Source organism: Dreissena polymorpha, chromosome 10 (assembly GCF_020536995.1).
Source record: "Dreissena polymorpha isolate Duluth1 chromosome 10, UMN_Dpol_1.0, whole genome shotgun sequence".
In the NCBI taxonomy this organism is placed as follows: domain Eukaryota; kingdom Metazoa; phylum Mollusca; class Bivalvia; order Myida; family Dreissenidae; genus Dreissena; species Dreissena polymorpha.
Genome location: NC_068364.1, coordinates 78,341,648 through 78,354,146, shown reverse-complemented (window position 1 = coordinate 78,354,146; position 12,499 = coordinate 78,341,648). Strand labels below are relative to the sequence as shown.

Genomic DNA, 12,499 nt, shown 5'->3' with positions numbered 1-12,499 from the left:
GACTTCAAATGTGTCAAAATGCGTTCATAAGGGGTAAAGGCTTGAAACCTTATGTCAAGGGATCTATGGATTTTGTGATGTGTCCAGCATCAAGAAAAGAGTCAACTGAAGGGTCATATAGTGCTTCTCTATATTTCTCTATATTTAGAAATATGAAATGAGAAAAAAAAAATAGAAAAAGAAAAAAACAGCAAGGAAAACACATAAGATGTTAGTGGTGCATCAATTACCATAGCAATACATTCTTTTAATCGTCTAAACTGAAATAAAACATGAAAAAACATACAAAAAAGGGCAGAAAACATGCAAGCAACTAAAGCAGCTGATAACATTAATTATATTTTTTTGATAATTTTGAAAAAAGATCATTACAAAATATGCATAATTAATATTGATTATGTTTTCTGACAAAACATAGAGAAGCGTTTTTTTTTCTGACAAATATTTATTTGCCACAAAAGTTAATTATTATGGAACATTTCATGTCAAGCTCTATTTTTCATTTGAATGTAACATTTCACTAGTAGAGAAGATTTTTATTTTCATTAAACATTTTTAACAAGTAGCAACAGTGTTTTTCAACTGCTTATAATAAACTATTAGTTGTCAACTTAATGAAAGCTGATAATATTTTCACACATATTTCAAACAATAAATTTATAAAGTTGAATATTGAAATTCAGACAATTGAACAGCTGAGTCTCTTTGTGAATATTAAGAATAACAAGAGGCCCATGAGGGCCTGAATCGCTCTACTGCTATAAACACTGTGCAAGTTTGGAAAGAATAAGATGGAGACTGTGTACTTAATCGCGCAAACAAGGAGAATTTTCTCAAATTCAAGGAGAGATTATTGTGTGTTTATTTCTCCGATACTGCTCATATTCAATACGGTAAAGTCCTCATTGATATAAAGATACTGTGAAAATTTGGAAATAATTGGATGAAAACTGTGGAATTAAATGTGTAAACAAGCGGGATTTCAAAATTTTCTCATATTCAAGGGGAAGTCATTCTGGACTTATTGCTTTGATATTGCTCTTTTTACAAAAGGGTTTGAGTCCTCATCAAAGACACTGTGCAAGTTTGCCAAGAATTGGATGAAAATTATGGACTTAATCACATAAAAAAAAAAAATTCATTTTTTTCTCAAATTCAAGGGGAGATAATTCTGGACTTATAACTTCGATATTGCTCATTTTCAATAGGATTTGACTCATCATTCAGATAAAGACACTGTGCAAGTTGGGAAATAATTGGATGAAAACTGTGGACTAAATTGCGTAAACAAGCCTTATTTCACAATTTTCTCAAATTCAATGGGAGAGAATTCTTGACTTTTTACTCTGATGTAACCATTTTTAATAGGGTTCAAGTTCTCATTAATATAAAGACAGTGAACAAGTTTGAAAAGAATCGGATGAAAACTGTGGACTTTATCGCGTAAACAAGAAAAAGTCTAACGCACGCACGGACGACGGAAACCACGCCATAACATAAGCTCTTCAGGCCTTCCGCCAGAAGAGCTAAAAATGGCAATCTAAGTAAAAAAAAAACGTATTTCATAATCACTACATGGCAGTGATCATTGCAAAACTTACCTTAATATAAAAAAAAGTATTTCGAGCGACTACCAAAAATACCAAAGCCTTGACACTTAAGTGTACTTAGTATAAGTTAAATTTGAAAAGTTAAGTTCGCTTAAATCCTTATTGTCAATCTGTGGCAATATTATGGAAACAAAAATAAATTTAAATTCAATTTTATGTACACTTTAATCCCATTCCAAAATCACTCCCTGAATTGTTTTATCCAATTTTTCCACTTAAGGAAATAAACTGTTGCACAAATATTTTTGCATTAAATTTGTTATTGATTACCAGCAAATTAGTCTAGTAGGGTAGTGAAAGTAGTATTTACTAGCAACAGCATCTGGCTAAACTAGATTTCAAGCACACAACTGGCCATATGCTGGTCAAGCTAACCAACCCAAAGGTCTAGCGGCTTCATTTACACAATAATTTGACCAATGCCGCCAAGATAAACACATTAATCTTAACAAATCTGCAGGGATTTCAACACAATACTTACGACCATCACAGGAATTTTAGCTCAAGCTCAATCGTTTAAAATTGCAGTAAAGCATGCATCGCTATCAAAATGTTGTTAACCCTTTCCCCCTCAGATGCAAGGGAAAGTTGAGCATAAGCAACCATTCATTCAGGTTTTATGAAGTTCACTTGTCATCAGTATATTAGGGCTTGAACTTAAGCTTTAAAACCGGAATCCATGAAGAAAGGTCTTCAATTAAACTTGGTTTTCAAAGGGTCTACACAAGTGACACAGCACCTATCTGAGTGGTTAACGGGAAATGAAGCCTTTTCAGCTTGCATCCGTAAAGAAAGGTCTTTAAATTAAATTTGATTTTAAGGGTGTCAAAGAGCGTATCTTAGTTGGAAAGAGTTAAGTTTAATTTTCTGTGCTGTATCAGCCTTATTTTAGGAAAACTGGGCTTTATGCATGCACCTAAAGTGTCCTCCACAGGCTAATCAGGAAGAACACTTTCCGCTGTGTTTTTTTTTTATCTGAGCCATAAAATGTTGTGGTCAGTGCATACCTGGAGAGCTGTTCCGCCTCGCTGGTGATGGTCAGTTGATGTCCGAGCACGTAGAGGGCAGTGATCAGGTCCGACCACTGCACCAGTTCTCCCAGCGGACCTCCTACAAACAGGCATAGGATAATGTTGCATTCATTTGAGCCTCATCCTTGCAAAACTGGGCTTAATGCTTGTGCGTAAAGTGTCGTCAGAGACTTGCCTGTACAGTCCCACAGGCTTATCGGGGATGAAACATTTGGCTTTTAAGTTATTTTTTGTTTAAGATAGTCTTTACTTTAAATACTTAGCAAACATTCAATTTAAGTGGAATGTTGTATCCCTAATTACAAGTTTGTGCGGATTGCACTGGCTTTTCTGGTAGAAAACTTTAAGCCCATGCATAAAGCTCACTTGTCCCAGAATGAGGCTCATTTATAGGAAGGTTCATAGGAAATGTATGCATGATTGTGTAATGTGTAGAAAAGAAATAATGTATGAGTAGGAAGGTTCACAAGAAATGTATGCATGATTGTGTAATGTGTAGAAAAGGAATAATGTACGAGTAGGAAGGTTCACAGGAATTGTATGCATGATTGTGTAATGTGTAGAATGAAAATAATGTATGAGTAGGAAGGTTCACAGGAATTGTATGCATGACTGTGTAATGTGTAGAATGGAAATAATGTATGAGTAGGAAGGTTCACAGGAATTGTATGCATGATTGTGTAATGTGTATAATAGAAATAATGTATGAGTAGGAAGGTTCACAGGAATTGTATGCATGATTGTGTAATGTGTAGAATGGAAATAATGTATGAGATTGTATGCATGATTGTGTAATGTGTAGAATAGAAATAATGTATGAGTAGGAAGGTTCACATGAATTGTATGCATGATTGTGTAATGTGTAGAATGGAAATAATGTATGAGTAGGAAGGTTCACAGGAATTGTATGCATGACTGTGTAATGTGTAGAATGGAAATAATGTGTGAGTAGGAAGGTTCACAGGAATTGTATGCATGATTGTGTAATGTGTAGAATAGAAATAATGTATGAGTAGGAAGGTTCACAGGAATTGTATGCATGACTGTGTAATGTGTAGAATGGAAATAATGTATGAGTAGGAAGGTTCACAGGAATTGTATGCATGACTGTGTAATGTGTAGAATGGAAATAATGTATGAGTAGGAAGGTTCACAGGAATTGTATGCATGACTGTGTAATGTGTAGAATGGAAATAATGTGTGAGTAGGAAGGTTCACAGGAATTGTATGCATGATTGTGTAATGTGTAGAATGGAAATAATGTATGAGTAGGAAGGTTCACAGGAATTGTATGCATGACTGTGTAATGTGTAGAATGGAAATAATGTGTGAGTAGGAAGGTTCACAGGAATTGTATGCATGACTGTGTAATGTGTAGAATGGAAATAATGTATGAGTAGGAAGGTTCACAGGAATTGTATGCATGATTGTGTAATGTGTAGAATGGAAATAATGTATGAGTAGGAAGGTTCACAGGAATTGTATGCATGATTGTGTAATGTGTAGAATGGAAATAATGTATGAGTAGGAAGGTTCACAGGAATTGTATGCATGATTGTGTAATGTGTAGAATGGAAATAATGTGTGAGTAGGAAGGTTCACAGGAATTGTATGCATGACTGTGTAATGTGTAGAATAGAAATAATGTATGAGTAGGAAGGTTCACAGGAATTGTATGCATGATTGTGTAATATGTAGAATGGAAATAATGTATGAGTAGGAAGGTTCACAGGAATTGTATGCATGATTGTGTAATGTGTAGAATGGAAATAATGTATGAGTAGGAAGGTTCACAGGAATTGTATGCATGACTGTGTAATGTGTAGAATGGAAATAATGTGTGAGTAGGAAGGTTCACAGGAATTGTATGCATGATTGTGTAATGTGTAGAATGGAAATAATGTATGAGTAGGAAGGTTCACAGGAATTGTATGCATGACTGTGTAATGTGTAGAATGGAAATAATGTGTGAGTAGGAAGGTTCACAGGAATTGTATGCATGATTGTGTAATGTGTAGAATGGAAATAATGTATGAGTAGGAAGGTTCACAGGAATTGTATGCATGATTGTGTAATGTGTAGAATGGAAATAATGTATGAGTAGGAAGGTTCACAGGAATTGTATGCATGATTGTGTAATGTGTAGAATAGAAATAATGTATGAGTAGGAAGGTTCACAGGAATTGTATGCATGACTGTGTAATGTGTAGAATAGATATATTGTATGAGTAGGAAGGTTCACAGGAATTGTATGCATGATTGTGTAATGTGTAGAATGGAAATAATGTATGAGATTGTATGCATGATTGTGTAATGTGTAGAATAGAAATAATGTATGAGTAGGAAGGTTCACAGGAATTGTATGCATGACTGTGTAATGTGTATAATGGAAATAATGTGTGAGTAGAAAGGTTCACAGGAATTGTATGCATGACTGTGTAATGTGTAGAATGGAAATAATGTGTGAGTAGAAAGGTTCACAGGAATTGTATGCATGATTGTGTAATGTGTAGAATGGAAATAATGTGTGAGTAGGAAGGTTCACAGGAATTGTATGCATGATTGTGTAATGTGTAGAATGGAAATAATGTATGAGTAGGAAGGTTCACAGGAATTGTATGCATGACTGTGTAATGTGTAGAATGGAAATAATGTGTGAGTAGGAAGGTTCACAGGAATTGTATGCATTAAATACACTTTTTCAAAAAGAGTACCTTTAAACTGCATCTCAGCAAACTTCCACCCAGACTGTTTTGACAGAAGGCCCAAATGTACGAGGATCTTTTTCTGCCGTCGTCCCCGGAGGTCCTGTTTCTGGGACAGACTCGTCACTGCGGCCTCCCAGCGTGGCCATATGCGCTTGATTCGCATCCTTATCCAGGCGTAACCTTGGCGCTCGTTTGGGTCAACTAGGAGCTTCATCAGGCCTTCAAGGTCTGTGGATATGTTAGCCTGAAATAGGTATCACGGCTTTCAGTCCTTTTTTTCATTCTTAGACAATGGCCGTTTATACATATTTGAGAAGTTTGAAACTAAAATGTTCATAATTCACTATCATAATTCACTGAAGTTCCAGACTCAAATCTTAACAATTTAAAAAAGTTCACGACTCATTTTTTTTATTTAAGGACATATGCACTCATTTTTTCACAATTGTGTACAGTTCGCTACTCATTTTATCACAACATGAGGAGGCCAAGGTTGCTTCATAAAGATGGGGGAAAAAACTTGCTGTTAAAGAAGTTAGTCATGAATTCATTAGGAATTACAATCTTAAGCATACATCGATGCTAAAGTTGTCAAACCGGGCAAAGAGCTAAATCAGTCTGTATACATGGATAACGCAACATATTTTTGAAAAACAATCCTACCTCCTTCACCCTTTGCATGCTGGGAAATTTGTCGTCTGCTAAATTGTTGTCTGCTGAATTTCTAAAATTAGCATTTTCTTCGATTTTTTTCAAAGAATACTATCAGAATAGCAAACAGTTTGGGTCCTGATGAGACGCCATGTTCTGTTGCGTCTCATCTGGATCCAAACTGTTTGCAAAGGCCTTCAAATTTCGGTTCCAGCATTAAAAGAGTTAAGCGACTTGGATACTCACTTATCCTATTTGGCAATATATCAAGTCTAAAACTAAACTAATGTGAAAGCACTGCACTGTGCTTATAGAAAGTTATTCTATGTATTCATGTACCAACATTCATCTAAAACCTTATTTAGAAATTTCATAAATTTGTCTGCACAATTAGAAACCATACTTTCAGAACTACAGCCTAACACTCTCTGCATTAAAAAGAACAAATATAGAAGACAATATGTATTAACACTTTCCCTATCCAAAGCATAGTGAAAAGGTCTTTTGCAATATGCATAAAACCAGAACAGCCTGCGAGTAACTCCCAGTCTGTTCAGATTTGTGTCCTGTTGGTTGCTCATCTCATCTTCATCTCATCTTCTCCTGTGGTCCCATCTGGCCACCAACCAGCTTCTTCCAGGCGTCTCGGTTCTGGGCGAGTCTCTCCAGCTGCCTCCATGTTTGACCCATCTGCTTAGCATCTGCATCCAGGTCACGGCGCCAGGTGTTTCTAGGCCGCCCATCTCTTCCTTTTTCCTTGGGGGTTCCATGTGAGAGGTTGCCTTGTTGTATTGGATGCTGGCTTGCGAAGGTTGTGGCCTATCCACCTCCAACGTCTCTGAAGGATGTCTTCTTCCACTGGCTGCTGGTTTGTTCTTCTCCATAATTCTTCGTTGGAGATCTTGTCTGGCAAGCGGATCTTGAGGATCTTCCTGAGGCAGGTGTTGATGAAGACCTGTATTTTCTTTATGGTGGTGACAGTGGTTCTCCAGGTTTCTGCTCCATAGAGGAGTGGCGGCTTCACGATGGTATTGAAGAGCCTTGGTGGTGAGGTCAAGTGGCTGGATCCCCAGATGTTTTTCAGCTGATGGAAGGCTGCTCTTGCTTTACGGATGCGGATTCTGACATCTGCATCCGTTCCTCCTTGGTTGTCCACAATGCTGGCAAGATAGGTGAAGCTGTCCACCTCCTCCAGCGCCTCGTCTTGGACTGTGATGAGTGTGTTGTTGGATGCGTTGGTCCTGAACACCTTGCTCTTCCCTCTGTTGATGGTGAGGCCCAGTCTCGCTGAGTTGTCCGCTACCATGTTTGTCTTTTCCTGCATATGTTGTTGGGTGTTGGAGAGAAGAGCCAAATCATCGGCAAAGTCGAGGTCTTCCAGCTGTTCCCAGAGTGTCCACTGAATTTCATTCCGCTTCTGCTCCGTTGATGTCTTCATTACCCAGTCTATGGCCAGCAGGAACAGGAAAGGTGAGAGTAAACTGCCGTGCCTAACACCAGTTCTCACTTCAAAGGAATCTTTGAGCTGTCTGCCATGAACAATTCTGCAGGTCATTCCCTCATAAGACTTCCTGATGATGTTGATGATCTTTTGTGGCACTCCGTAGTGCCTCAGAAGTCTCCAGAGGGACTCCTGGTCAACACTGTCAAATCCCTTTTCATAGTCAATAAAGTTGACATACAACGGCGAATTCCACTCCAGGGATTGTTCCAGAATGATGCGGAGGGATGCGATCTGATCTGTGCCTGCTTGTTGATCTCGGAGATGCGGGTCTACTGCGTCTTTCATTCCGTTCAGCAGGATGCGATTAAGCACCTTTCCTGGGATTGACAACAGTGCGATTCCTCGGTAGTTGGAGCAGGAACTGAGGTCGCCTTTCTTGGGAAGCTTGATGAGGTAACCCTCTTTCCACTCTGTTGGGATTTCTTCTTCTTCCCATATCTTGCTTTAGAGCGGGTGTAGTAGCTCCACACTGGTCTCCACGTCAGCCTTAAGCGCCTCTTCCGGTATGCTGTCAGGTCCTGCAGATTAGCCGTTCTTCAATTGCTTGATGGAGCTGCTGATCTCTTCCTTTGTGGGAGCGCAGCATTTGATTGCCAGATTGCTTGTAGCTGGCAGAATCTACGGTGTGTTCACAGGGGCTGGCCTGTTGAGTAGCTCCTGGAAGTGCTCAATCCACCTCTTCTGCCCTTCATCATCTGGTATTACTCCTCCATTTTTGTCCCTTACTGGTCTCTCTGGCTTGGCAAACTTTCCTGCTAATCTCTTTGTGATGGAGTACAGATCTTTAGTTCTGTTCTGATAGGCTGCCTCTTCTGCTTCTGTTGCAAGCGTCTCTAGGTAGTTCCTCTTGTTTTCTCTAATACTTCGCTTGACCCTCCTATTTGCTTCTGTGTACTCTTCTTGTGCTTTAACTTTTGCGGCTCGTGTTCTGCTGTTGTTTACACTTGCCTTCTTTTCTCGTCTTTCCGCAACTTTCTGAAGCGTCTCTACTGATATCCACTCCTTGTGCGTGTAAGACTTGGAGCCCAGTACTTCTTAGCATGTTGAAGTCACTGCTTCTTTCACGTTCTGCCACTTCTGCTCTATCGTCCCTTCTCCAAGCAGCTCCTCTAGGACCTGGAACTTGTTGGAGAGAGTGACCTTGAACTCTTCTTGCTTCCAGGTGTCTTTCAGAGTGGCAATGTTGTACCGTTGGCGTTGGTTGGCCCACCTGTCCAACTCTTCTACAGCTTTAGTTTCAATCGAGCGACGAAGAGATGATGGTCCGAAGCCACGTCTGCTCCTTGCTTGACACGTACATCCTTAAGAGAGCAACGGAACTTCCTTGCGATGCACAAGTGGTCAATCTGGTTCTCTGTTGACAGGTCTGGTGACACCCAAGGTTGCCTTGTGTATCCTTCTGTGGTGGAAAACACTTCCTCCGATGACCAGGTTACTTGTGACGCACAGGTCGGCGAATCTCTCCCCATTGTCTTTCATCTCGCCTAACCCTTGCTTTCCCATAATCTCCTCATATCCTCGGTTTTCACTGCCGATCTTTGCGTTTAAGTCACCCATTAGAATGGTGATGTTTCTCTTTGGTCTGTCTTGTATGATGGTTGACAGTCTATTGTAAAAGTTGTCCTTCTCATCCTCGTTACTGTCGTTTGTCGGGGCATAGCACTGGATTATGTCCACGTTGATCCTCTTCTTCTTTGTAAGGAAAGAGGCCGTCATTATCCGAGGTCCGCTTCTGCCCAGAGCCAGTCCATCTTGCTTCACTGATCCCTAAGATGGTGAGGTTGAACTTCCTCATCTCTGCGGCCACTTGTGCTGTCTTCCCAGTCTCATACATGTTTCGGACATTCCATGTACCGATGGTGGTAGTGGTCCTGGTGGAGATGATGGTCTTCGGCCTGGCTTTCACCGTCCGGCGTCATACGTCCTCCAGCTGGAGGTCAACCTTCTCCCAGGTCCGTGATGTCTGTTGTTATTCTGTTTGGCGTTTCTGTAGCAATAAGGTTTCAACAGGGTAGGATAGCTAGCCTTACTACGCCCAACCCTCCTCCTTTTTCAGCGCGGGCTTGGGACCGTCCTTGGCGGAGTTTGTTGCTCATCAGTATGTAAAGGTTGGAAATGATGCCTTTAAAACTTGATCCTAGTAAAGTAGATTTTAAAATAAATTAAATATTCTAAGGGACTATAAACAGATCAAAGTGCATTTTTAAAGGGTAAAGGATTCATTGGAGCTAGAACCTTCATCTTAAGGATCAAAATAACAACAAATTTATCATTTGAAACAACTTGGAAAAAACATCAGCAAAAAATGTCACAGATTCTTAGTACTTTTTGGTGATACACAATAATTTCATACAATTTCTTAAATAGGATTATTGTGAGGATAATAGCAATGTATGCATAAAGAGCTTTATTTTTCCACTTTAAATGTCCTGTTATTTCCCTATATGATATACATGTAATTATCCAAAGTTTGGAATCCATCTATTTTGCAATCCGTGAATAGGTCCATTATAGTATGCAGAATGTGAGTATGAATATTCATATCTTATTAAGATTTTCCTGCTTAAAAGCAATGTGCTAATGGTTATGTGCAAACAGCATTAAACCATAACAGCCTGCAAAAACTCGCAGTCTGTTCTGGTTTCATGATGTTTGCTGCTCATCAGTACCTAAGGATTGAAAATGAAGCCTTACAAATTTGAATCTAGTAAGAAAGGTCTTAAATTAAATACAACTTTTTAAGGGACTTCAAACATGTAAAAATTATACATATCTAAGTGGTAAAGGCTGTTTAAATCATCAGTGTTTTCACATGAAGTAAAGACCACAATAAATAATTATGCCTTTCAGACTAGTGTTTGTGGTGAAACAATAACTGACTGCAGCTTATCACATAGAACTCCTGATACCATTCCATGCATTAGAACAGTACAAGTCTGTATTATGTTTCACAGATCACATAGTGCAATGAACATATTACATGTATTGTGACAACAGGTGAGCAAATATTATTGGCATAATTTAAATAAATATAAACAAGAGATGTGTTTGTCAGAAAGACAATGCCCCCTATTGCGCTGCTTTGAAATAAAATGCCAATATATCATTTGACAGGTATACAAATTGTCTCCCTTTTTGAAAGCTTAATACTTCCCTTGGATTGTATTTTTTTTTACTTTTGACCTTGAAGGATTACCTTGACCTTTCACCACTAAATATGTGCAGCTTTATGAGATACATATGCATGCCAAATATCAAGTGGCTATCTTCAATATTCAAAAAGTTATGACCAAACTTTAACAAAGGTTGAAGTTTTGGTTAAAGTTTTGGGACACACACAATGAATGAATGAATGAATGACAGACAGACAGGCCAAAAACAATATACCCCTGATCTTTCGATCCGGTGGCATAAAAATTCTTATGACTAATAAAGGTCAGTTAAAACACAGTAAAGAAGGAGCATTCCAACCATTTCAGTTATCTTCATTTTAATTTAATCAGTTTAATTTAAGTAATTTTTGGTAATAGTGGCAACAAAAATTCAACAAAAAAAAACAGAACAACAAAAACTAATTTAGAAAGGCAGCATAAATAAAAAAAGTTAACAAACAACAATAAAAAGATCCGTTTTCAAACCATTTCAGTACTCTGTATTAAAATCAATAACATATCTACATTTACATATAAATAATTACAGCTAACATATATTTGGCAATGAAACAAAGAGTATGGTAAACAACCATCAGAATAAATATGATTATTGTATACTTTTTCAAAATCAGTGATTGACTACATTGTTCCCAATAAGTTATTGAAGTATACACATTAGTATAATCTTAAATTATTCCATAAGGCAAATTGTATAAAAGAAAATGACTTACATTATTATAATATTATATATTCATTTGAACAAGGTGTAGGTTACCAATGAGATACAGATGAGGAGTTATTAGATGTATAGAATTTTATGAGCAAGGAAAGCGGGCCATTATTATTTTTCACGTTCAAACGTGCGGTTGCACTTAACTGTAAAAATACACAGATCCTAAAAAAATCACGTGGTATAGGCATCCTGAGTATGAACATTATGACAGTAATATACATGTCTAAAGATAAATTAATACATTACTAAAGTTTTGCCATGGCGTAGTGGATTTGGTGTCTGCCTAGCGACCGGGAGGTCACGGGTTCGATCCCTACTGTGAGAGCATTCTTTAGATATCCTTCACATACACCAAGTATTGGTTCTACACAGGAGGAAACAGACTCCAAATCATTTCAATAAACCTTAGGCTTACAATGCAATAAAGCTAAAATAAACAGGTTTAAATTAAGTATTGCCTATAAGGGAAAATGTTCCACCTGATTGCACCTACCTTGTTGGTATGATCAGCTTTCTCAGTGGGCACTGAATTATAGCCATGCCACGCTGACCTGGGACACCAGCCTTCCACCTGAACATGCAAATACAGAGATTTGTTTTTGGCCCAATTGGGAAAAGTAGCGGACCAGCCCAATTAAGAAAAATATGCAAGGAAAAAAAATAAAATTGTGAAAATTCGCATCTTGAAGTCTTCATATTGTGAAATTGGTGAATTTGATTTTTTTTCCCTTAAATACTTTAAAATTGATAACTACATGCAAGTGTTGTCAAGTTGTTTATATTATTTTTTATTTAGGTTAAAGCCATAGAGCTGCAAAGGGAAACAAACTTAAAAAAAATTTCTATTTATTAAACAAGAAACCGTCGGAGACGGGTGATGCTCCCCAAAGTTTTTTTGTCACAATATTTCACTATATATTCAGATAAAAGGAAACGTCTTGAGGGGTATAACTTTGGACAAAATAATACGATGGGTGGTTTAGCAACTTAAAAATTTCAAAGTGCCATAACTCTCTAAATAAATCATCTAACCAGAACCCACTAATTACATGCGCATCTCCTCAAGGTAGTTAAGCTTCCCATAAAGCTTCATTGTATTCCAGACAGAAG

General features: G+C 38.0%; 1 protein-coding gene across 1 annotated transcript in view; it reads right to left on the bottom strand.

Annotated features, from left to right (window-relative positions):
* LOC127846997 (alpha-1,6-mannosylglycoprotein 6-beta-N-acetylglucosaminyltransferase A-like) overlaps positions 1 to 12,499 on the bottom strand; it is a 72,305-nt gene that overhangs the window by 33,526 nt on the left and 26,280 nt on the right. The window contains exons 7-9 of the mRNA XM_052378472.1: positions 11,883 to 11,960; positions 5,356 to 5,593; positions 2,618 to 2,720 (exon numbers count right to left, since the gene is read on the bottom strand). Coding sequence (XP_052234432.1) covers positions 2,618 to 2,720; positions 5,356 to 5,593; positions 11,883 to 11,960 — 419 coding nt within the window. The remainder of the gene's footprint in view (positions 1 to 2,617; positions 2,721 to 5,355; positions 5,594 to 11,882; positions 11,961 to 12,499) is intronic.